A 22,211-nucleotide genomic window follows, 5' to 3' on the forward strand; every position below is an offset into this window, starting at 1 on the left:
TCTTCATTTACACATTAATGACAAGTATTCAACTCACATGTTCACATAAGGAAAAAAAATATTGTTGTAAATATAATGCCTTTGAAGATTTTCGACAAGTACCCTTTTAAAATTTTCCCCTATCTTTTATTAAAGAGTCTTCATAAAAATGTAACAGTTTTGGCATCATTATTCATAACATATGCTGTTATGGGGCCAAAAATATAATCAACAATGCAAATGAACCCTTAATTGATCTGTAGATGTGCTTAGACAGTGTGGCTATATGCAGAACTTCTTCACCAAACTAGTGATGTGAAATTACATTTTCCTAAAAAGTATCAGGACAAGGGAACTGGACTGTTTTGCTCATTTCTCTCTATATCTTGAAATTGAATTTCCCTTCTGGGATAAATAAAGTATTTTTCATGTCATTTCATTTCATATCAATGAGCAAAAATGGGCTTTGCAGAGTTAAACAATTGCACCAGGTTTATCCTCAGTCAGACAGGTACCCTGAAACATATTTGAAACACAATGAGTGTGTCTGCAGACATAAGCAGGGGTATGTAGCAGGTCATCCATTGTGGCCAATCTTAACTTGGAGAAAGTGAAAAGCACTGTGCTCTTTGAAGGGAACAACACCCAGCCACTGGTTCAGATGTGTGGACAACACCTGGTTCAAGAATCAAAACCTAAGACGTAGAAGCCTTCACAGATCATGTCAACTTGGTGGACAAAGGCACCGGATTCACAGGAAGGATGTCAGGGAAAATAAAGTGCCCGTTTTGGGACTGTGCTGTGCAACACTGATGCCTACAGGAAGTCTACACACACACAGACTAATGCCTGCTGTTTGACTCCCACCACCCACTGGAACATAAGCAGGGGATTATCAGAACCTTACAGCACCGGGCTGAGACCGTCCCTACCAAGACTAAAGGAGAAGAAAAGGAGCACACGCATATTAAGAAGCGCTTACAATCTGTGGCTATCCCAACTAGGCCTTTGTGAGGTCAGCAATGACACCTAAAAAAAAAGAAAAAGAAAAAGGAAGAGCCCAACATCAAACAGACTAGAAGAATAAGCGGAACAACATTGTCATCTGCAGTTGCTGTGCTTGAGAAATTTACAGTTTTCTCCAAACACAACATCCCGATGCACCTCAAACCCTGCAGCACCCTGAAACAAAACCTGGTTCACAGGTTAAAACAGTCAAACACCAGCTGAGCAGTGTCGTATATGAGGTGTGCACACATCTGCTAGGGAGGGCAAGGGTCAATGCTAGAGAGCAGTTCCTCAAGACATGAATCAGCAATCCACCTGCATCTGAAGGACAAGTGACATTCAAAACACAGTTTGACAGAGGATTAAATAAAAAAGAACAGCCATCTCTAAACAGAGGAGGTACTTAACAGTTACTTAGAGTGCAGTCCTGAGACTCCTCACCTGCAGTTTCACAAATGTTTTTTTGGGTCTTGGGTCAATGAGTGATGAGAGGAATTTGATTTGGGTGTAAAAAAGAATAAATACCAGGTACTCCCCACCAGTTAGTTTTTTGAGCGATGAGAGAGAGAGAGAGAAGCATCTTCAAGATCTAAAAAGTCCAGTTGTCCACTGAAGTACTCAGGACTGTCGTAACCTCGTTGACTAAGAATCTACGCAGATGTATTCTCTCACTTGCTTCTCCTCTGTCCTACTTTGTGTCTAAGCTTGTTCCTGTTTGTATTTTCAGGTATAATTCAGGACTTCAGCTGCTGCTCCCACATGGAAGGCACCAAGGACTACACAGTACCTCTGTCTTCTGATCCAGATTTGTGGCAAAATGGCAGCTTCTTGTTCAACTTGACGAACACCAGCTCCGTTCACACTGCTGTTATGCCACCAGCAATGGACAAATCTATCAGTATGATTTTAATAATCGTCGTATTCTTCACCATGGTTTCAGTGGGATGCACTATGGAGGTGTCCAAGATCAAGGTGACTTCAGCAACACTCTGTTCATAGAAATCTGTCTGTTTGATGTGCTCTGTCGATGGTTGTTTTTATGATCATATTTATTTGTGAACTTTTTCTTTGCAGCATCACATAATGAAACCTAAGGGGGTGGCCATTTCCCTGCTGGCCCAGTATGGCATCATGCCTCTCACAGCTTTTTGCTTAGCTAAGGTTGGTACTACTGTAAACCTCCATACAAACGATTATAAACACTTTATTTTAACATGCAGGGAGCATGCAGGGTCTCCTGCAGTCGAGAAACTGCACCTGATACAAACAATGTCATGAATATGTTTGCTTTTATATTTTGTTTTCGTTTGTATCATGTGTGTATTTGTCACAATTTATTTTGGATGTGTTTAGTTTTTTTTTAAAGAGTTAATTCTAATTTAAATTTGTGCTGAAGTGAACAGCAGATCAGACAACAGACAGAAAAACAAAAACTAGTTTAAGTCACTTCTCAAAGAAAAAACTTCTGAAATCTGAGAATCTGCTACTATCCATGTTTTATGTTATTTTAGAAAAGATCCATCCATCCATCCATTATCTATACACCGCTCACTAGGGTCGCGGGAAGGGGGGGGCTGGAGTCCATCTAGCTGCCTTAGGGTGAAGGTCACCAGTCTATCACAGGGCCACACTTAGAGACAGACAACCAAGCTCACTCACATTCACACCTACGGACAATTTAGAATCACCAATTAACCTCAACATGTCTTTAAGAAGGAAGCCAGAGAACCTGGAGAGAACCCACACTGCACGGGGAGAACATGCAAACTCCATGCAGAAAGATCCCGGGTGTCCTCAACAGGACGCGAACCGGCGACTTTCTTGCTGCGAGGCGACGGTGCTAACCACCGCTCCACCTTGCAGCCCTTAGAAAAGATCATATTGTTATATCTCATATTATTCTAAAATCAACAGTTGGGCTATTGGTCAACAAAACAAAAATGTCACTATCTACATGCTGCTTAAAACAAGTATTTATAGATTTACCAAAACATCCAAAACAACCAAAAAGAAGTGCATTTTGCAGCTCAAACGGCGGGGGCATTAAAGAGACAAAAACAACAACAACAAAACACTATCTTCTTCAAATGGCTAAGTATTGGTTGCACAAACAACACTGTCAGCTTCCAAAGTACTAATGTGATTATGATTGGGAAAGAAGACTTGTAAATGATCACATATTGTTTGTAGCTAATCTATTATTTTATGTGCTTGATAGATATTTTTATATGGTTTTTGTATTTCCTATTATTATGGCATTACAAGAATTATTACAGGAACCCTTTCTTTTTTTCTTTTTTCTAGTATAACAATTTCCCCGAGGTTTTACCCCAAAGGGATCAATAAAGTTTTCTTCTCTTCTCTTCTCTTCTCTTCTCTTCTCTTCTCTTCTCTTCTCTTGTTATGAGTATCAGTTGTTGCCAGTACACTGTGTGAGGTTATTCTCGTTGGGTTTTACAGGCGTTCCAGCTGACTGAAATAACGGCTGTAGTGGTTCTGATCTGTGGCTGCTGTCCTGGAGGGGCTCTCTCCAATTTTCTGGCTCTGGCTCTGCAGGGTGACATGAACCTCAGGTACACACAAACTGTTTGTCGTGACATATTTGCGTTGACCAACAAACATCCTCCAAAAACTATAATCTGAGTTGGTTGAGGTTCAAGTGAACTCTGGAGGTGAGCCTCTTGTTAGCACAGTAGCAGATCAGGAAAAGTTTATGAAGTCACATTGCATTGTAAGAACATGAAATCACCAAACATCACATTAATATAATGCACTTGATGAACAATCTGTCACAACATCAGAGGTGCTCTTGAGTAGGTTAAATATATTAGCATGCAAAAAAAATAGAAGCTTTTTAGGATATAGAACAATATTTGCAACAATGACTGTGACCCAGAATTTTGCTGACATAGAGCTCAGTGTGTGGATATACTGGTGTGTGAGTGTGAAGGCACTGATTGACCAGGTGTGAACTGGCTGTCACATGACCCTGCAGTTACAGGAACACTGTGACCCTGAAAAAACACACTGAGCCTCAGTGTGTGACAATAGAATCTTACTGATTTCAAAGTCTGATTTATTTCCTATCTGTTAGTTACTTTGCAAATAAACTAGTTGTTACACAGTTATCATCATCTTAGTGCTGGTAAAACTGTACAGAAATCATAACCCTCCTACTGCAAGTGGTGTCCAGCCGTGTTGATTTTGCCAAGATTTTAGGATATCTGCTTCTGAGGGATCTGCTGTCACTAAATTATGGAGATGAACTGAATGTCATATAGCTACAACAGATATTGTGTCTATCGGAGCACATCCTGTCTTGTTACTTCCCGGGGGAACACATTGTTATAGTTGAATCACCTGTAGGACATCACCAGTCTGTTCATAGAAGATACCAAAACCCTTTTACTTTTAACCACTCGGACATTGACTCCACTAAATCTTTCCTTCATAAGGGAAACAGGTGCGTCCATGGTTCCAGCTCTATCTCATGCTGAGGGTCTTATCTCACCTTCATCTCTCAAGTATGTTGTGACATAACGGCCTGAGACATTAACGAAGGCAATAAAACAGACTACCGTACTTCAAAAGATTGTTTCAGCAACAAGAATTTTGCATCATTTTACAAAATACCTTAAAGAGTAAGGACAAATCCTTGAAAATAGCCCAGCTTTAACATATATAACCTCACCAGGTTCTCTGTAGATGAGGTGGTTAGCTTTGTTTTGACACTAGAAAATCACCACAGCTCATATTTACAGGTAAAAACACAATATTTCTGAGCAAATGTATATGGAGTCAGAATCAGTGTCACATTTTAGAGTTGCCGTTCTTCAAACATGGAGGTAAAGGAATATTATGTCATGGGACAATATAAGGAGCATAAACCTTGCAACACGTAGCTGACAGGCAGGTCTGATGCAGATATTCCTGCAATTAGCAAGTCCCACTGGTGTCCCCTGGAGGCTTCACTGCACATTACATCTCTCAATGTGAAAGTAGTTGCAAAATACTGTTTCAAAAAAAAAAGTCTAACTTTATAATATTCATGGAGAGCCTCCAGCCAAACAGGCTCATGTAGGAGCAAAAAGAGCATAAATGTACTGAAAACTAAATATAGTTGCTCGCCTCTGGAACAGCCTCCCACAAAGTCAAATTTTGCAGTTTTTACAGCCTCCGAGTGTTTATGTAACGTCTCCACTATATCTCTCTCTGCTATTTTCTTTATCTGAACAGCAAAGAGTGATGCTGTTCTCAACAGGGGCAGACTGGAAACAAAAAGAAGCCCCAGTTTGATCAACTTAATATAAACTGACTAAATGTTTATCAAAAAATGATTAATTAATTTAAAAAGAACATAATCTAAAGATTACTGAACTATGTTCATCAAATCTCAGCACACTTTTCCACTTTGTTTGGTACTCTCTCTGCAGGTTTTCTCTTTCTATCCATGTTTCAGCAGCAAAGATAGATATCATGATACAGGCATACTTCTTGTTCACAACAAAATGTGCTGATCAAGGTGGTCACCAGGATACATTTAGATTCATTAACATCCTCAGTGCATTTAACAGGACGACTGTCAACACTGTGATGCTACAAACAGTGCCCAGACGTCAGCAATAGAATCCACAGATCATAAACTACCTGCAAACTCTAAGTTACCCCATCTCAGTGGCAAACCACACTGTTGTACAGTCGGCCTAAATAACTTGCAACTATCTGGACTAAATGATGTGAAAGTCGGTAAAGAGTCCATCCCTGTGTTTTGGCGCAGCATTGTGATGACGTCGTGCTCCACGCTGCTGGCTCTGGGGATGATGCCGCTCCTGCTCTACATCTATTGTCAGGGCTTCTCCAACCTGCAGAGCGCCGTGCCTTATGTTGACATCATCAAATCGCTCATCATGATCCTGCTGCCCTGTGGTATCGGCATCCTCATCAACCACTACAGGCCGCAGTACTCTAAGACCATCACCAAGGTAAAGGCAAAAATACTGAGGTGATCAGAAGGTCAGATATACACCTGTACAGCCAAAACAGTAATACAATGACAACAAGTAAACCATTTTGATAAGTTATCATTTTAGCTATTGATCGAACAAAAATACTAAAAAACCTGCTTCTCAGATGTTAGGATTTGTTTGTTTTTCTGTGAGTCCTAAGGAGTATTTATGGAAAACTACAGTGTAAATTGACTTGTCACAGAGAAAAAGGACCTCAGTAGTTGGTATAAAAGTGAATTCATCGCTGTTTTTGATCATTTCTCTTTGATAGGCAGAAAAATATAGAATATCATCAAACATACGCCTTAATAATAGTTTAGAACAATCATTTAAAAGTGAAATAAGTCTCCAGTCTGATTTGTTTTTTGTGCTGTTGTTTGCAGGTAGGAGTCGTTCTATTCATCATTGCCATTGTGGCGCTGAGTGTCATTACCTGCGTTGGACTTGGAGGTTCCATGCTGACTGTGCTGTCTCCTCCACTCATGGCCATCGCTGCTCTCATGCCCTTCATAGGCTACTCCTCCGGTTATATCATCTCTTCGCTCTTCAGACTCAGCCAGCCGTAAGTCATGCTTATTTTTGGTTTAATTTAACCTCTTATGGATGTTGTGAGCATCAGTCATATGAGGGACGGACGAATCAGAAGCCTTCTTCTATGTGTATATACATGACTTATGAATAAGTGCGTCTCCTCTCAGGGAGCGGAGGACGGTTGCTATGGAAACAGGCTGTCAGAACATCCAGGTGTGCTCCACCATCCTGAAGTTAGCCTTCTCCTCAGCAGTGATGGGCCCTCTGTTTCTGTTCCCCTTGCTCTACGGGCTCTTTCAGGGGATGGAGGCGCTGGTACTCATCCTGCTGTTCAGGTGTCACCAAAGATTCACGAGAAAAAAGAAAGGTAAGACTTCGGGAAGGGATGCAGGTTAACACAGGCTTTGGACTCATCACGCAGGGGTTTATACTTCAACTATGTCTGCGTTACCAGTGAAATTATCAACTGAGTATCAGATGATTCAATGCCAGTGACTTTAATGGTTGGATAACTAATTAAATACAATGTAGTTAGAGAGAGATTTTCTCATTCCCTCTGTTTGTCGTTACTAAAGGGACTATACATTAAGAATGTACAATAGAAGAAGTCCTTTTTGCCTTGGGTTCAGAGAAGTTGGGATTTCTAGAACATCAAAATCAACGACATTTTTACACAAAATGATTAACTGTTAATAACAAGCCTTCAAAAAAGAATGAGCTAATAAATATAATTGAAGAGAAGTCATTAACCTGCATGAGACTGAAGCTCCAGTAGTAAGAGGTGGTGAGGGAAGTATGACCACGACCTTATTGGTGGTGGTGGACCAAATATCAACATGACAGAATTAACATAGTTATGAAGACTTAGGGCTGGAACCTTTTTCATTAATAATCTTTTTTTCAATTTAGTCTAAATATCTGAAAGCCAAAGTAAGTAAATCCCCTGAAAATGACCGATGTGTTATCATGAGAAAAAGAAAAGTAACAAATCTACACATGGAGGAGGCTGAAACTAGTTCCTGTTGAGCATTTTCTGCTTGAAAATGAATGGAAGATTAGCGTTCCTTCACTACATGGAGGGTTTGAAACGTTAGTGGTCGTCATACTAGCCAGCTGCTACAGGGGTGAACGGTTAAACCTTTGTCACAGCAGACATTCCTCCCCCTTCTTATTTTGCAGTTTGTATATCCTTGATTCCTTTCCTCGACTCCTCATGACAGAAAAGAGTACTACACAAATAAGGAGTGACACATATTATAACTGAGCAACATACGCACACATTTGTCAGTCCTGCACTTAGATTGGTTTATTCATACCCTTCCATTAAAGAAAAGGCAAAATTCACAAGTCATTAAAATAATGAGAAACTGAAAAAAGTAATAATAAATAAAAGTTTGCTAAATTCTAATTTAGTGAAATAAGACATTGCTTTTGAATTGTGGTTAAAAAATAATATATATAAAAAAAAAAAAAAAAAAAACTGTCCTGGACAAATGAGAGCACTTTGTGAGCCAAAATCAAAATACCTGTCAACAGGTGCAGAAGTCTGACTGAGAGTTACAGAGGGCGGGGGAGGCGGGAGTCTATCCCAGCTGACTTAGGGTCTATCACAGGGCTACACTTAGAGACAGACAACCAAGCACACTCACATTCACACCTACGGACAATTTAGAATCACCAATTAACCTCAACATGTTTTTGGACATGTGAGAGGAAGTCGGAGAACCTGGAGAGAACCCACACTGCACGGGGAGAACCTGCAAACTCCACGCAGAAAGATCCCGGGTGTCCTCCTCGGGATGCAAACCGGTGACCTTCTTGCAGCGAGGCAACGGTGCTAACCACTGCTCCACTGTACTAACCCTGTGCTAACATGTGTATAATTAGCCAATAACATAATTATTGTGTCATTGGCCAAATAGTGTCAAAAAAACCTTTATAGAAAAACCGCAACAGTATGTTGTTCAGAAAGATGAATCATCTAAAAACCTTGATAGTAACTAAACCAGATGGGGAGAAACTTCTACGTCAGATATGTGATGCATCTGTCTGTCTAACCCACAGAGACGTACAAGCTGGCAACCACTGAAGACTGCCTCAAAGATTCTTCTGCAAGGACTCTATGATGGACGGGCCTCAAACACAGCTCATATATTTTCTACTACAAAACTTAAGTCAGAATGTTTCAAAGACTCCAGATCAGTAGAAAACCAAGCAGTTGACTGTGAGGTCACCCGAGCTATGTCAAGCAAACGAAGACGGTGTGAATCCCTTGGTTTTCATGTCATTCTTGAGACTGTGACTCTTAATATATATTCAGAAAGGAAACTTACACATTCATTTGTAATATATGTCCCTATGAAGAACTAATGAACACAAGATTGATGGAATCAGGGTTTAGTTAAAATTGTTTTATTGGTTAAGTCTACTGTCTTCCTACATCATACAAACATCCATCATATTTTTAACTGAAAATAAAATCCTCAAGTACAAAAATGTATTTTTCCAAACTCTTGTTTACATGTTCATTTGAACCACAGTAACATCAGTCACAGTACCAACAAGTATTCTTGGAATTACATTTAAACAGAAGTCTGCAATCAGTACACAAAGTCCTAAATAAAATAAAATCTCAAAAAAAAAAAAACATTATGATGCTGGAATAAACTGCAGTCTGTAGGAAAAACCGTTGCAAAATAGTGAACTTGAATTTATTTTCAAATGTGTTACATCTCTCAATAACGTAAAAGTTTACCGGTCACTGCATGAATGTAGCGTACATGTAATAAAATGACTGTACAGCTGGTGGAACCATGTGTTTTATTGTCCACAAATGTTGTTGATAAAAGAAGCTGCCAATACAAAAAAAAAAAAAAAAAAAAAATGGTGGTTCGTATTTGGGTTTGAAGCACAAATAAAATGTGTTCAATAATAAGATGCTAAATTTCAATCAGTAAAAAGCCCATGCAAGCATCCTAAGTGATACACACGCACCAGCCGTGGTAGGTACAGTAGAACACAGAAAAGGTGAAAAGGTTTGGAAAACGTGGGCGATAAGGACAAAAACATGGCAAGTGACTAGAAATTCTCCCACCGACAAGAAAAAGTATCACAGAAAGAGTAAAGAAAGTGGTCACACTATTTATCAAAATCGTCCGAGTACAGAATCCCTGTTCAAAGTTTTTCAGAGTGCAGAGATTAACCTACAGGCCCAGCGACAGTGATCCAGGCGCTGCTTCGCTCGGCCATTTTGTGAGAAGAAACATTGGTGCTGCGTTGCTGCACCTGAAACCTAGCAGGATGAATTAACTGGGAGTTATCGAAGGAAAGTATTTAAATGCCCCCCCCCTGAAAAAAAAATACTGGACTAAACATCACTGTCTGATGATGTATTTGCGTAGATGTAAAAAAAAAACAAAACGTAAAAACAGTCACAAGGAAAATCCAAACAGGAAAAAAAACAAACTGTACTCTGGGAGAACTTTTGTCTCAGCTTTCAGTGGAGGTCACAGGAGGATGGGAGCTCCAGCGTGCCAACTCCTCAAAGCTGATTCTACTGATGAAACAAGCTGCTTCTACTGTTCATTCCCAATAAGTTAAACGCAGCTGTTAGCGCTGGCTGTCGGTAGAAGGAGAGCGAGAGCGGGACCGCGAACGAGAGCGCGAACGAGACACGGAGGCTCTCTGAGCAGGTGGAGGGGACGGAGGGGTGGCGGACTTGCTCGTCTTGGAGGAGCGTTTGACGGGCTCCTTTGATTTGGGGGAGGAGGCCCCACCGGCAGGCGAGCCGCTGCGGGAGCGAGACCGGTTGTGGGCCTTGGCGGGGCTACGGGAGCGTCTAGGGGAGCGAGATGGAGATCGACCACGGGAACGGGACCGCGAGCGGGAAGAGCTCTCAGATCGCGAACGACTTCTTGACCTGGGGGGAAAAAGAAAAGAATTAGGACACCTACATTTCTATATTTACACAAGAGCTCAGGCAACTACTTGATTTGTCAATAGATAGAAAATTAACTGGCCTACAAGCAACCATTTAGGTCATGTTTCAAGCAAAAACACGAAATACTTCGCTGGCTGTGGCTTCATAAATGTGAGTTTATGTTTTTCAGGTTTCTGAAAAACTCATCTTGGATTTTGGGAATTTAAATGAGCTTCTTAATTATTTTATTGAGATCAATTATCTGAGGAAAAACAAAAATAATCTGCAGTTTGATTTCTTTCAAATATCTGTCCAACAATTTCCACATTTATTACATGACACCGTAATAAAAAATCTACACCATTTTATATTTCTGCTTATGCATTAACAGTGCAGAGCTACAACTGAAGAGCACATTTTAAACTGTACCAAATCTGTGATGGTACAGTTATAAACATCTGTGCCTTGACATACTTCAGAAGTTGAATTCATGACAGTTAAGTCTTCTAAAATGATCCTGCCACTTCTCATCCAGCTAATGCACTTGGAACGCAGCATGAATCAGGTAATATTGAATGAATGTATTCTTAACAGCATGCTCTTTTTTTGGAAAAAATGTTGTTATTGATGTTATGTGTGGTGAATGGAGCTTCCCGCAGTCAACACACCTCTTCTTGGCTGCTTCAATGAGCTTGATTTTCCTGCCATTGATTTCCTTTCCAGACAGTTTGTCAAGGGCATTTTTCAGATCACTATAAGAGGCAAACTCAACCACCCTAGAAAAACACAACATCAGATCGAATCTTGGTTATGCTTCTTTTTTTTTTTTGTCATAAATTGGATGGTAATTTTGTTCAAGTTACAAATACAGACTTAATACAGTACTGAAAAAAAACATGCTTCATGCTGAGATAATGATCAAGCAGTTAATGCTAACAGAGACAGTGATCTTACCCTTCATTGAGCTTGGGACGATGTGCGTCTGCGAATGTCACCTCTCCAGCTTGTCTCATGAAATCTTTCAGGTCCTACATACGCAAACTTCGGTCAATTTATGGAGAGGCTCGGAAAACAAGCACAGGCTGAGACATAAAAAGGACTGATTTACCCAAAAAGAGAGATGGTTAGATTCTCTGAGAGGACTACATAGACTACTGCAGATAAGGAGAATGAGTCCAAGAACCTCAAAATCTGTTCTACCAGCCAGTTCCTTAACAAGCTGTTTTATTTAAAAAATTAAAAAAAAAAAAAAAACAATTTAAAAAAAGACAAAACCTTAGAAAAAAGGCACAATGTTTTTCAATTTAGATATGAACCAATTCTGAAAGGTGCTATTTCTAAAGCAGAGTCCTCACAACAGTTTTGAGATCCTTGGACACACTGCTCGTTACAACTACAGAGAGATGAACACCATCTGCATGAACTGAACTGCAGAGGCACCGCCTGGGCAGCATTTGGCACTCAGAGCCCCATTTTCCCTGGCAAGGAGGGCACAGGGCTCCGCGCCGGGACCGCCCCTGCCTCGGCACCCCACCTCAGTAAAGAGAGTGAACAGGGTGGAAGAGAGGAAACTACTACCTGAGAGCGAAAACCTTTGGGGTGGGCCGCAGGCTCTCCGAGCCCACCATAACCGGGATAACAGCAGATTATATCCATGGGCACCTGGGAGGAATTCACACTCTCTCGCTCACGATGTGCGGGAACACCAGAGGGGGGAAGGGAGGGGGGATATCGATCGATCGAAGCCCCTCAAATTAACGAACCATCGATCAATACGCCACCACCATCACCATCGACTCTCGCTCTTTCCTCTGCTTTCTCTCTGCCAACTCTCTGTTTCCTCTCTCTCGCTCTCAACCACACATCAGGCGTTGCGAGCGAGCGAAGGGGCCGCCAGCGCCTCTAGTGTGGAGCGAGCGCTCACATGACCAGCAGGCATCAACTAGGAGTAGGACAGACTGGCTGACACCACAGGCTCAACCCAGACAGAAGGACCCAGAAGGGGTTAACTCCACCATAAGCGAGCTCTTCCATATGACACAACAGTCAGGCTGGCAAATAAAGGGGTGAAGAATTGGTTAAAATTTGAAAACAGGAACAAATTAAGTGTTTTGTTGTTGTTACTGCTCGTTGAGTTATTAATTAACTGCATGAAATGCAGAATAAAAAGAGCAATGACTTTTAAAGAACAATTTGGGCTAATTATTGATACATAATAATGAGAAAAGTCTAGTTACTGATGACTAGATTTCAGATTAATTTTTAGCTTCAATTCAACAACTGTATGTGTATATTGGTGGTAGACAGCTGGACGTAACATTTGTGATATTGCAGCTTTTTGAGGCTTATTGTGTAAAGAAAAAAACATGTGGCAATACTAACCTGCCAGCTGACACGAGAGGATAAGTTTTCCACAATCAGACGATTCTCAGTTCGCATCGGAGGAGGGTTTCGACTGACAAAAAAATTAAAAATGCCTCAGTCAAATGAGCAACAACACTGTGGAGCTGAGATACAGACTTTGGCTTGGAGCACTAGATCTTTACAATGGAATTAACACTCTGTGTTGCATTTTAGGTAAGAAGGAAAACATCTCAAGTTGCAAGGAATTGAACACATCATAAGTAAATTGGGTAAGACACCCACGATGACTGTGATCAACGTAATACTGAGCTGCTAATAGAATGTGCCTGTAGAGCTAATAATTTGCATTTGTTCCTTCTGTGTTAAATTGAAGTCGAATAAAACTTAGATGCCATCATAAAACCAGTGAACTGCTACCAATCTAATGGTGATGTGAAACGTTTACCTCCGACTGTTCTGGGAGCCTCGGCCATAGCGGTCAGAGAAACGTCCTCCTCCACCGCCACCACCTCTGCCGCGACCACCTCGCAGACGTACGCGAGCATGCTCAATGGTCACCCTGATATCACAGAGAACAAGTGGACGTTTTCACAAATCTGATTTACTGGGAATCACATTTATCACAATTGAAAATCCCATACCTTTCATTGCACAGCTCTTTGCCATCGAGCTCATATACAGCATCTTCAGCATCTCTTGGGTCATCAAACTCCTACAGCAAAGCAAACATACAAAAGCTTTTACATATAATTTTTCTCCAAATACCAGTCTTGTTATTTTATTTTACTAATTTCCAACTTGAGCAATGTCCTGCCCACACCAGGATCTGACTGGAGTATTGTCAAATAATAACCTAATAGCAACACTTAATACTGAAATGCTTTTTCTTTTTTTAATATTTTACACGTGTATAATTACAGAAGGGCTTTTCACCAAAGATATGTGTCGGAATTTGTGTTATTCCAAATTTCCAATTTTAGTAAAAGTGTATATTTCCTAATTTCCAAATACCTCCTGGGACATTTTATAGATATTTCAATCAACGCGCTTATCAACGCAACTGAGCTCAATTTGTGAGCGACTGTTGTAGAAAGGGTCAGAATATTTCGGTAAATTAGATCATTCATTCATCATTATTCATTTGGTGACCTTGATGAGCGTGAAGCTTAAAAAAAGGGGGGGGGAGTAAATTTAATTCTGCTTTTACTCAATCTACAAGACAATAATGGGTGAAAAAACAGTATGCATGTATGTATTTTCACCGTAAATTAATTTGCTGGTCATTTTTGTCAATACTTTCTTGATTACTCAGTCATTTGGTTTATAAATGTCAGAAAATGGGGAAAAATGTCGATCAGTGTTTCTCTAAGGCCGAGAAAATGTCCTTCAACATCTCATTTTGTTCACAACCCAAAGACAATCAGTTTACAATCACCGAGGAGGAAAGAAACCACAAAAATATTTACATTTAAGACACCGGAAACTGAGAATCATACCTTTAATATCTTTACTTAAATAGCTAACTAAAAAAAAACAAAAAAACGTTGCAGTTCTAGGATGTACCATGTAATTCTGATAGCTATATTGGTGAATTTGGTATACAGAAATCCCTCTTAGTAGCACTTCAGTTCATCCTTTCTGGATGTTGCACCAGATTTCTTCTCAGTTCCTGCCCACCTCTTGTTTGCTGACACTCCCACAAATACACGAGGTAGGCAGGGACTGAAGACAAACCTGGTGTCTTTAGTGGGCATACGTGAACATGGGCAGAACATTTTGCTCTATATTTGAATGCACAGCTGCACAACCTTCTCAGCATATTAAAGTGTCATTGAACGTGTCGACCTATTTCCACTGACGGGACTCACCACAAAACCGAAGCCTCTCTTGAGGTCAATATCTCGGATGCGGCCGTATCCTTTGAAGAACCTCTCCACATCCTTCTCTCTGGCCGAGGGGCTCAGCCGGCCGATGAAAATACGACATCCACTCATGGTGATGGTGGGGGATTAATCAGCTGCAAATAAACAATGGCATTATTCTCACAGATTGAGCTAACACGGCCTACAAATATGCATCATTTATGTAACTTGGCCTATCTGCCGTTTTGTAAACGGTAGGTTTGTAGGTAGGTAGCTAGCTAGCGAGCCAGTCAGCTATGGGGCCTGGATAGCGAATATAACTAAGCCGTGCTACAAGCTAATTTAAACAAATTATACCTGTACACCATAGATAGCGCCAATTTTAAAAATGCTAAACGTGCACAGTGAGACAATAAGTAATGTAAATCCCTACGTACATACCGTTGAGGGTCTGTAGTGGTAATTTTTCTTGCAGGCTGTCGACAGCACCCACAAACTCCAGAATCGAACAAAATGGAGCCTGCGCTGTGTCTCGGGGAGGGGGCTTGAAACCCGCCCATGTGACGTATGACGGGCCGACACTGCAGAAGCCGAGAAAAGCCGAAGGTTTCCGAAGGCAACGTCATCAGTCCGCCGAAGCTTTGATTTTGGCAGTTTCTAAATATGACCACTAGGTGTCGCTCAGACACTAAAGAGAAAATACGATATAGCCTGCCTATGCAATGTGTACAGTAGTTAGAACAGAGGGCCAGTGGCTGTCAGTTTATATATATGTATTAGTTTATATTTATTTATTTATTTTCCAGTGAATCGCTGTGGGTCAGATAATCATTTTCTTGTTTTATGACATATAACTGGTTACATAAAAAAACAAGCTTATTATACTATGTATGAGTTCTCATGTACTTCTACAGACTGGTGTGAGTGACAATTACAGTTTAATGACATAAGATAAGTGCATGTAAGACACATTGTTATTGTGTTTGTGTGGATCCAGCTTTTAGTTTCTGTTTTGGCTGTAGGTTCTTGGTCAGTCTTGCATTGTTGAGTTCGAACCACTTGTCTCTTCAAAGTAGGTAAGAGGCTAAACAAGAGATTCAACAAAATCCACAGCCAAGCCTAAATCATACACACTTTGATGAAGAAAAACATGTACAGCTTATTTACATAGAAAAACAGATACATTTTCATGCTGTCTATACACCTCTCAATTGTAATATTATGAAGTCTTTGAGTTGCTATAAAATCATTGTAAACATTTCCGGGTTGGTCAGAACTATGTAGCTGTATGTGGTTGAATGGGGTGTGGTTGCACTGTTAAAATGCACCTGTATGGGAACAATAGCTGTAGAGAAATGGTTCCGCAAAAAAATTCTGCCAGGATTTTTTTGTTACTGGATGGAAGTCCAGTTCTTAAAGCATGCTCTAACAAGGCTTCACTACAGGTTGTAGTGGGGGGTCTGGTGACTTTGGTCTGGGGTGGCCGTTCCAGCCCTGCAAAGGACATAATAGTAATCTGAAAATTGAGCCAGAAGCAATAATTTTTTGCACAACTCAGGTATACAAAATAGATTTTAAGTGTTATTTCAAAAAATAATTCAGCTTTTAAGGGGGTAGGTTTTTCAGGCTGGCCATTTTGCAGTGTCATCAAACACTGTGACTCAATTCAGGAAACTGTTACGAAGCAGTTGTAAAACAAAATAACTATGACGACCTGTGACCTAGAATATACACACTTCTATTTAGGATTAGCAAATGTTTGACTTTTGAGTTTTTAATTGATGAGGCAGACGTAGTTGTACCTAACACAGGTGTTTGATAGTGACCACAACTTTGGTACGCTACAAGTAACTTTATAAATATTACCTTGAATACTTGCTAGACAGTTCCAGGCAGTATGATTGTGCAATCATTTAAACTGAAGTAGGATAACCATGTGCAAAACAAAGTTCAGGCCCTTGGGTATCTAATCCACAGGAAAATGATTCATATTCTCTTGACTAACACAAGCGGATACACATTGTCATGGTTGGCAGGCACAGCAAATGTCTTGACATGAAAATGTGTATCAGTACGATCAATATTTTCCTAGAATTACACGGTAACAGGGAGGAGTACCAGTACAACACAGTCTTGAAAAAAATGACACATCATCTTCCACATTCAAAAGAAAGCTTTAATTAGAAAGTTATATACACACTGTAAAATTAAATTAAACTTTATACAAATATTAAATTACTATCTCCACACCCACTGCCATGTACAGAGGAAAAACCGAAGCTGAAAGCATTGAAACTAAGAATCGAGATGTGTACTTTGTAACCTGTTTTTTTTTTTCTTTCAGGGAAGCAACACCGTACAACAGTGCTTTTGAAATTAATTTCTTTTTTTTTTATATTCCATTGTATTTTAATGCCTTGTAGTAAAAGAGAAGCCAAGGATTAGTGAAATATAGGTGCTTATAGGTTCATCATCATTATCATCATAATCATCATCATCATCATCATCATCACAGTAGCTGGAAAAGCTAGGGGAGGACAGAGGGATGGACATTCGTTTAGTCGTGTCCACAACAAAAGTAAACTCATTGATAAATACACAAAGACCATTTTATGCATAGAATAGAAAAAAATAGAGTAAGGCCATTGGGAAAACAGAACATGTTGCAATATTGTCAAGCAACCAATGCAGAGGCTTAAGATTATACATCAAAAACAAAACAAAACAAAAAAACAAGTCTAAGGCAACATGTTGTTTGTGTTAATAATGTAGCTGTTGACAATGACAGACCACAAATGCCAAATCAAATTGAGAGCAGAAATTTAGACAGGTTGTTGTGTGTGTGTGTGTTCTTTTTCCCCTAAGCAATAAAGCTTAAAAAGTAATTCTCAGGATCCTTCCGAGTCATGCTGTTTCCAGGGTGACCAGCTCAACCAGCAAAGCTTTTCAAGTGGCAATGAAAACAGAGGATGACTTCAAACAGAATAACATGATTCTCTCTTAGATTTGCACTAGGCATTAGAGGGGTGAGTGAGTGTATGTGACAGGGGTAGGGTGCTTTATAACAAAACCTTTAGTATTTCACTGCAACCAGTTGCAGTTTGTGTCAATAATGCACAAAAGTGGAGAGTTTTCAGCTCATTGTGAAGCTGAACTTAAGCCAGTTCCTCTAAGGAGACTTGTGTTATACAGCCATTCAGCAGAAAATAATAAGTATTCTAGCTTGAGAGCAGATGACTAATACGCATGTTGTGTAATGGATTCGATGTCTGAAGTGACGCTGATTTGCTCGTGTGACCTTCTTAGAGCTGGGAGGGCTATTTTCCTATGGTGACAGACTGGGACATTGTGAAGCCAGCCTCTGATCAGAAGACAGGCAAATCAGGAAATGGCTGTATCAAGGCCTACCATATGAGAACACGTCCTCTCCTGCCTTGCTCACACACAAAGATACACGCACGCACGCACACACATGCACTCAGATTCAGAAATTCAAAGCAAACTGAGCCTCACACCAAACAATAAATACAGTGGGAAGAAAACGGAATTTAAACAACCTTAAATTTTAGCCATGTGCCCAATCATGTTCAACAGCAACTCTCTCTTCAGGTCAGACAAAATGTGACATTATGTCTCCCTTTCCTCATTCAGTTACGATGTGTAGCACAGTCTTGGAACCAAAACACCAATCAATCCCACTCATGCAACAAAACGAGCATCTTCCAGATACTGGGTGCAGCTGGCAACAGAAAAGAAAGAAGCAGGTCTTTTTATAGTCGTGACATGGTGCTTCGTAAAATGCTGCACTCTGCTTTTAGCTTTTGTGAAGTGGTTGTCACTCCTGCTAATCCATACGCTAGACCGCCAACCGGATACACAGATAGCTAGAGATAGAGAGAGAGAGAGAAAGAGATAGAGAGAGAAAGAAAGAAAGAGAGAGAGAGAGAGAGAGAGAGAGAGAGAGAGAGAGTGAGAGAGAGAGAGGAGGCTTCATGNAAAGAAAGAAAGAAAGAAAGAGAGGAGGCTTCATGCTTCATTCAGAGTGGGCCACCGTGCTGTGACAGCAATAACTGAAAACAACATGCAGCATTCACAGAGGGCCGCAAAAACTCAGGTGTCACTCACAACTTTTCAAGTACAGTGGGAAGACAATTCTGATTCTGAGCGCCACAGCATCAGGAGCAAAATTCACAAGTGTTTTTTTTTGTTTGTTTTTCTTTTTCAGTGATCCCAGACAGAGTCAGTGTGTCTAGACTCCTATAGCATTCTCCAAAGAAGCCTCTGTGAGCAATGTTAATATAGAAGACTACACCTGGGTAGAGGCAAGTGTATGGTAATACATAGCCTATAGTACACAACCTTGACTCAGTACATTTTACTCATATACACAGGATCTACAGGATTTATGTTGAGCTGGCACCACCTTGTCTGCCTTGTCTTCAGTTTAATCCAGTAGCTAGGTCCTGTGGTGCTCCATCATTGCTTATGGTGCTGTATTGGTTGTTGGCTTTGCTCTGCATGGGTAGCAATGGCAGAGGAAGTTGCAATGGGAAATGGGCATAGTTCTAGTCTTTTCTCCGCTGGCTGCTGGGGGATAGTCGGGGGAAATAGGTTGACAGCCACAGTCAGTTCTGGACAGCAGCGAGAGATAGACACAGAGGGGCGATGCTGCTGATGCTGATAGCAGGTCAGCAGGTTTCATGCTTCCTTCAACAGAGGAATATCTGCAGGAGAACAGAAGAGTCATATTAGATAGGTGCAATGGCTTCATTCTTGGTGCAGCTCATAACCCACAAGTCACGCAATTCATTACATTCTATATACACTGATCTTATATGTCAAATAAATATAATTTAAAGATATGTACTAGGGAGGCTACCATAAGTCAGTTCTTTAGTCTTGTAATAAGGCAAGTTCATGGATCAATAGAGACTGTCTCCTCTTACCATCAGAAAACTCATCTGTAGAGGTGACAGAAAGCAGACTGTGCTGGTCGCTGCTCTCAGAGTCTCTACGGAGAGGGAGAGGGCCTGCGCATGCACCCCCAGGGTGCTCTCTTGCCCATGATGATGAAGAAGAGGAGGAAGAGGAAGAGGGGGCCTGATGAACCAGCACCGTCTCTGCATGATGGCGGGAGGAGAAGGATGAGGAGGTGGATGGGAGACAGAAGTCTAAGTCTCTGTGGTGGCGGGTTCTGCTGGAGCCTTGGCCTCCTGTGGCCCCCTGAGGAAGCCCCTCAGAAAGCACGATTGGGACTCGAGACTCTGGAGGAGCTGGAGGAGGTGGTGGAGAAAGAGGAGGACCAGAAGCACCACAGGGTCCACTGCTTCCATATACAGCCTCTTCATACGAGGGCAGTGTCACCTGGACACCCTCCACCATGATGGAGCTGGACTGGCCTGACACTCCTTGCTCCCTCCTGATGAACGGAGAGACAAACAAACCAGCTTTAGATTTAGTTCGAAAGTCGTGTGTTGCGTGCTGCTGCAAAACCTTTAAGTGGAGGTGATTAGTGTTGACTGTACAATCCTTTTATAGCAGGTTGCGCTAGGGTGCTGGCCCACTACAATCAACAAGAGTGCCAATGGGCGTTAGGTTGAATCATCCTGGCCTTGTTTTTTTGCTCAGAGCCATCAGAGTGGCTGGTAGTGACTGGATGACATGAATTAGTTTTCATACAATTACTTTTGATTCTCAGGTATTCAAGAAATGCCAACTTGCCAAACAGGTCATACATGAACAACTTTACATAACTGCAGTCGACTAAAACCTCTGAAGAATAGGTGTGTCCATGGCTAAATTATTTGTGTTGTATTGTGACATAGTCAGAAGCAAAGAGTTTCTGCATGAAAGAAAACAAAACAAACACAGAGTAGCATGGACAATGAAGGGTCTGGATCAGGTAGCTGCCTGCAAATAAAAAATTCTCTTCATGACAAAATAAAAGGAAAATGTGTTGTCAGAAAATTATACGTCATTGACCTATTTATTGATGTGGTCTGAGGAAGGGGGAAATCCCATAAGAACAACTTTACAATGAAGTCCATTTGGGCAAGCAGACAAGCAGTAACAGGATCAGAGATGTTCTGCAAGCTGGACTCCAGTTTTGTTATCTGGCTCCAAAAATACACTCTTCAATTTTAAACACATATCTAAAATGGCCATGCAACAGCAATTTGCTGTATGTAAATGCAACTCAAACTTATTGCAGTAAGTACATAATTGTGTAAAGATGGAATAAGTAGACGTCTTCAACATTAACTCTAATAACTCTTGGCATAGGCAGAAGCTACCAATTGTGTCAGCACTAGTCATACTTGTGATAGTAACACCACGTTTTTAGCCATTATTTTGATGATTTAAATAAACTTCATGGTCTGGAGTTAGAATTTGAATGCAGATGATTTACCATATAATGTGAGACTAGAGTAATGTGTGTATATCTTACCTGTTGTGATGGAAGGACTTGAGTTTTGGCTGTACAAGGACAAACAACACCACTAAAAGCAGGATGAGTGCCACAGAACTAGCTGTAGATGCCACAATAGACAGAGCTGGTATACCCAGCGGAGAGCTTGGCTCCTTGTCTGAGGGACACAGAAGACAGAGAGGGAGTGAGAGTGTGGTTCACCAATTCTACATTTCATGCATGAAGTTGTATCTGCTCGCAAAGTCATAATGCATCGAGGGTAGATGACAAACCTTGTGTGAGTCGGCAGCTGATCTGCATAGGACCGTCCCACTCGCCGTTTTGGCAGGTGAGGAACTTGTAGTCTCCCTTCAGTGCATAACCCTCATCACAGAAATACTCGATTACTGTCTTCTGGGTGAGACGGTGGCAGGGAGATGGGTGACAGCGGTAGCCCCCATTCTCTGGTTCAGTAGGGGGTGAACACACTGGAGGAAACAGAAGCAATAGAGATTTTATAGTTGTTGTTGTGTACAAAGGATGTGTTTGGTGTTATTTCTACCTGTGGGCAGATTTAACCCCTGTGGTTCGAATGCTGAGTCTTTAGCTGAAATTTTGTAGTTTTATCTGATAGCGCTCAAGGACAACCTCTGTCACACAATAAATGGCACAGATGTGATATATTGGTTAATACACATCACTGGTGCAGTCATGTGTGTTATGTGAACATGCTCAGCCTCACAAGTCCATAAGGTGACATCGTCAAGGTCATTACTAAAGTGTTTTTAGCACCATGAAGCAATGAAATGTAATCTTTTCTGAAAGAGCTTTACTAAGCTTTAATCATTTTAAGTCAGACAAACAAATTAGGCTTGCATATGAGCATAATCAACTGAGAATAACCAATTTACCAAATTTCACTGCCCATTTACTACTTAAAATTGTATTTAGGTCAGTCTCTTGTCATAGAATAAAGCCCTACAAACTCAACTCAGTGTATCTAAGTCACATATATAGAAGTTTATCTTTCATGAAACCAATCTCATCCTATCCTAAATTGGCTTAGTTGTAACAATACACTGTTGTTTCCTCTAGAATGTACAAATGTATAAAGTCCCATCCTTTTGTCCATG

The 22,211-nt window shown here is 40.8% G+C and overlaps 3 protein-coding genes across 3 annotated transcripts in view; 1 reads left to right on the forward strand and 2 right to left on the reverse strand.

Moving 5' to 3' along the window:
- Positions 1-1,746: 1,746 nt before the first annotated feature.
- Positions 1,747-8,650, forward strand: slc10a1 (solute carrier family 10 member 1). Its single transcript, XM_008285071.1, has 7 exons — positions 1,747-1,959; positions 2,062-2,148; positions 3,448-3,560; positions 5,765-5,969; positions 6,377-6,555; positions 6,692-6,891; positions 8,589-8,650. The coding sequence occupies exons 1-7, from the start codon at positions 1,747-1,749 to the stop codon at positions 8,648-8,650; spliced, it is 1,059 nt and encodes a 352-aa protein (XP_008283293.1).
- A 270-nt stretch (positions 8,651-8,920) lies between these two features.
- srsf5b (serine and arginine rich splicing factor 5b) lies at positions 8,921-15,217 on the reverse strand. Its single transcript, XM_008284772.1, has 8 exons — positions 15,111-15,217; positions 14,676-14,824; positions 13,449-13,519; positions 13,253-13,366; positions 12,826-12,898; positions 11,398-11,471; positions 11,112-11,219; positions 8,921-10,443 (listed from the first exon to the last, which is right to left on the reverse strand). The coding sequence occupies exons 2-8, from the start codon at positions 14,799-14,801 to the stop codon at positions 10,134-10,136; spliced, it is 876 nt and encodes a 291-aa protein (XP_008282994.1). The 5' UTR covers positions 14,802-14,824; positions 15,111-15,217; the 3' UTR covers positions 8,921-10,133.
- A 3,649-nt stretch (positions 15,218-18,866) lies between these two features.
- susd6 (sushi domain containing 6) overlaps positions 18,867-22,211 on the reverse strand; it is a 30,296-nt gene continuing 26,951 nt past the window's right edge. The window contains exons 4-7 of the mRNA XM_008284761.1: positions 21,372-21,566; positions 21,118-21,256; positions 19,616-20,088; positions 18,867-19,393 (exon numbers count right to left, since the gene is read on the reverse strand). Coding sequence (XP_008282983.1) covers positions 19,368-19,393; positions 19,616-20,088; positions 21,118-21,256; positions 21,372-21,566 — 833 coding nt within the window. The 3' untranslated portion in view covers positions 18,867-19,367. The remainder of the gene's footprint in view (positions 19,394-19,615; positions 20,089-21,117; positions 21,257-21,371; positions 21,567-22,211) is intronic.

The sequence above is a fragment of the Stegastes partitus genome, unplaced genomic scaffold (genome assembly GCF_000690725.1).
Source record: "Stegastes partitus isolate 25-593 unplaced genomic scaffold, Stegastes_partitus-1.0.2 Scaffold9, whole genome shotgun sequence".
In the NCBI taxonomy this organism is placed as follows: Eukaryota; Metazoa; Chordata; class Actinopteri; family Pomacentridae; genus Stegastes; species Stegastes partitus.

Coding starts and splice junctions, on each gene's coding strand:
- slc10a1 (XM_008285071.1), top strand. CDS start 1,747: ATGGAAGGCACCAAGGACTACACAGTACCTCTGTCTTCTGATCCAGAT. Junction 2,149..3,447: donor CAGCTTTTTGCTTAGCTAAG/GTTGGTACTACT, acceptor TGGGTTTTACAG/GCGTTCCAGCTGACTGAAAT. Junction 3,561..5,764: donor CAGGGTGACATGAACCTCAG/GTACACACAAAC, acceptor GTTTTGGCGCAG/CATTGTGATGACGTCGTGCT.
- srsf5b (XM_008284772.1), bottom strand. CDS start 14,801: ATGAGTGGATGTCGTATTTTCATCGGCCGGCTGAGCCCCTCGGCCAGA. Junction 12,899..13,252: donor GGCTCCCAGAACAGTCGGAG/GTAAACGTTTCA, acceptor TTTTTTTGTCAG/TCGAAACCCTCCTCCGATGC. Junction 11,220..11,397: donor CGTCCCAAGCTCAATGAAGG/GTAAGATCACTG, acceptor GTGTTTTTCTAG/GGTGGTTGAGTTTGCCTCTT.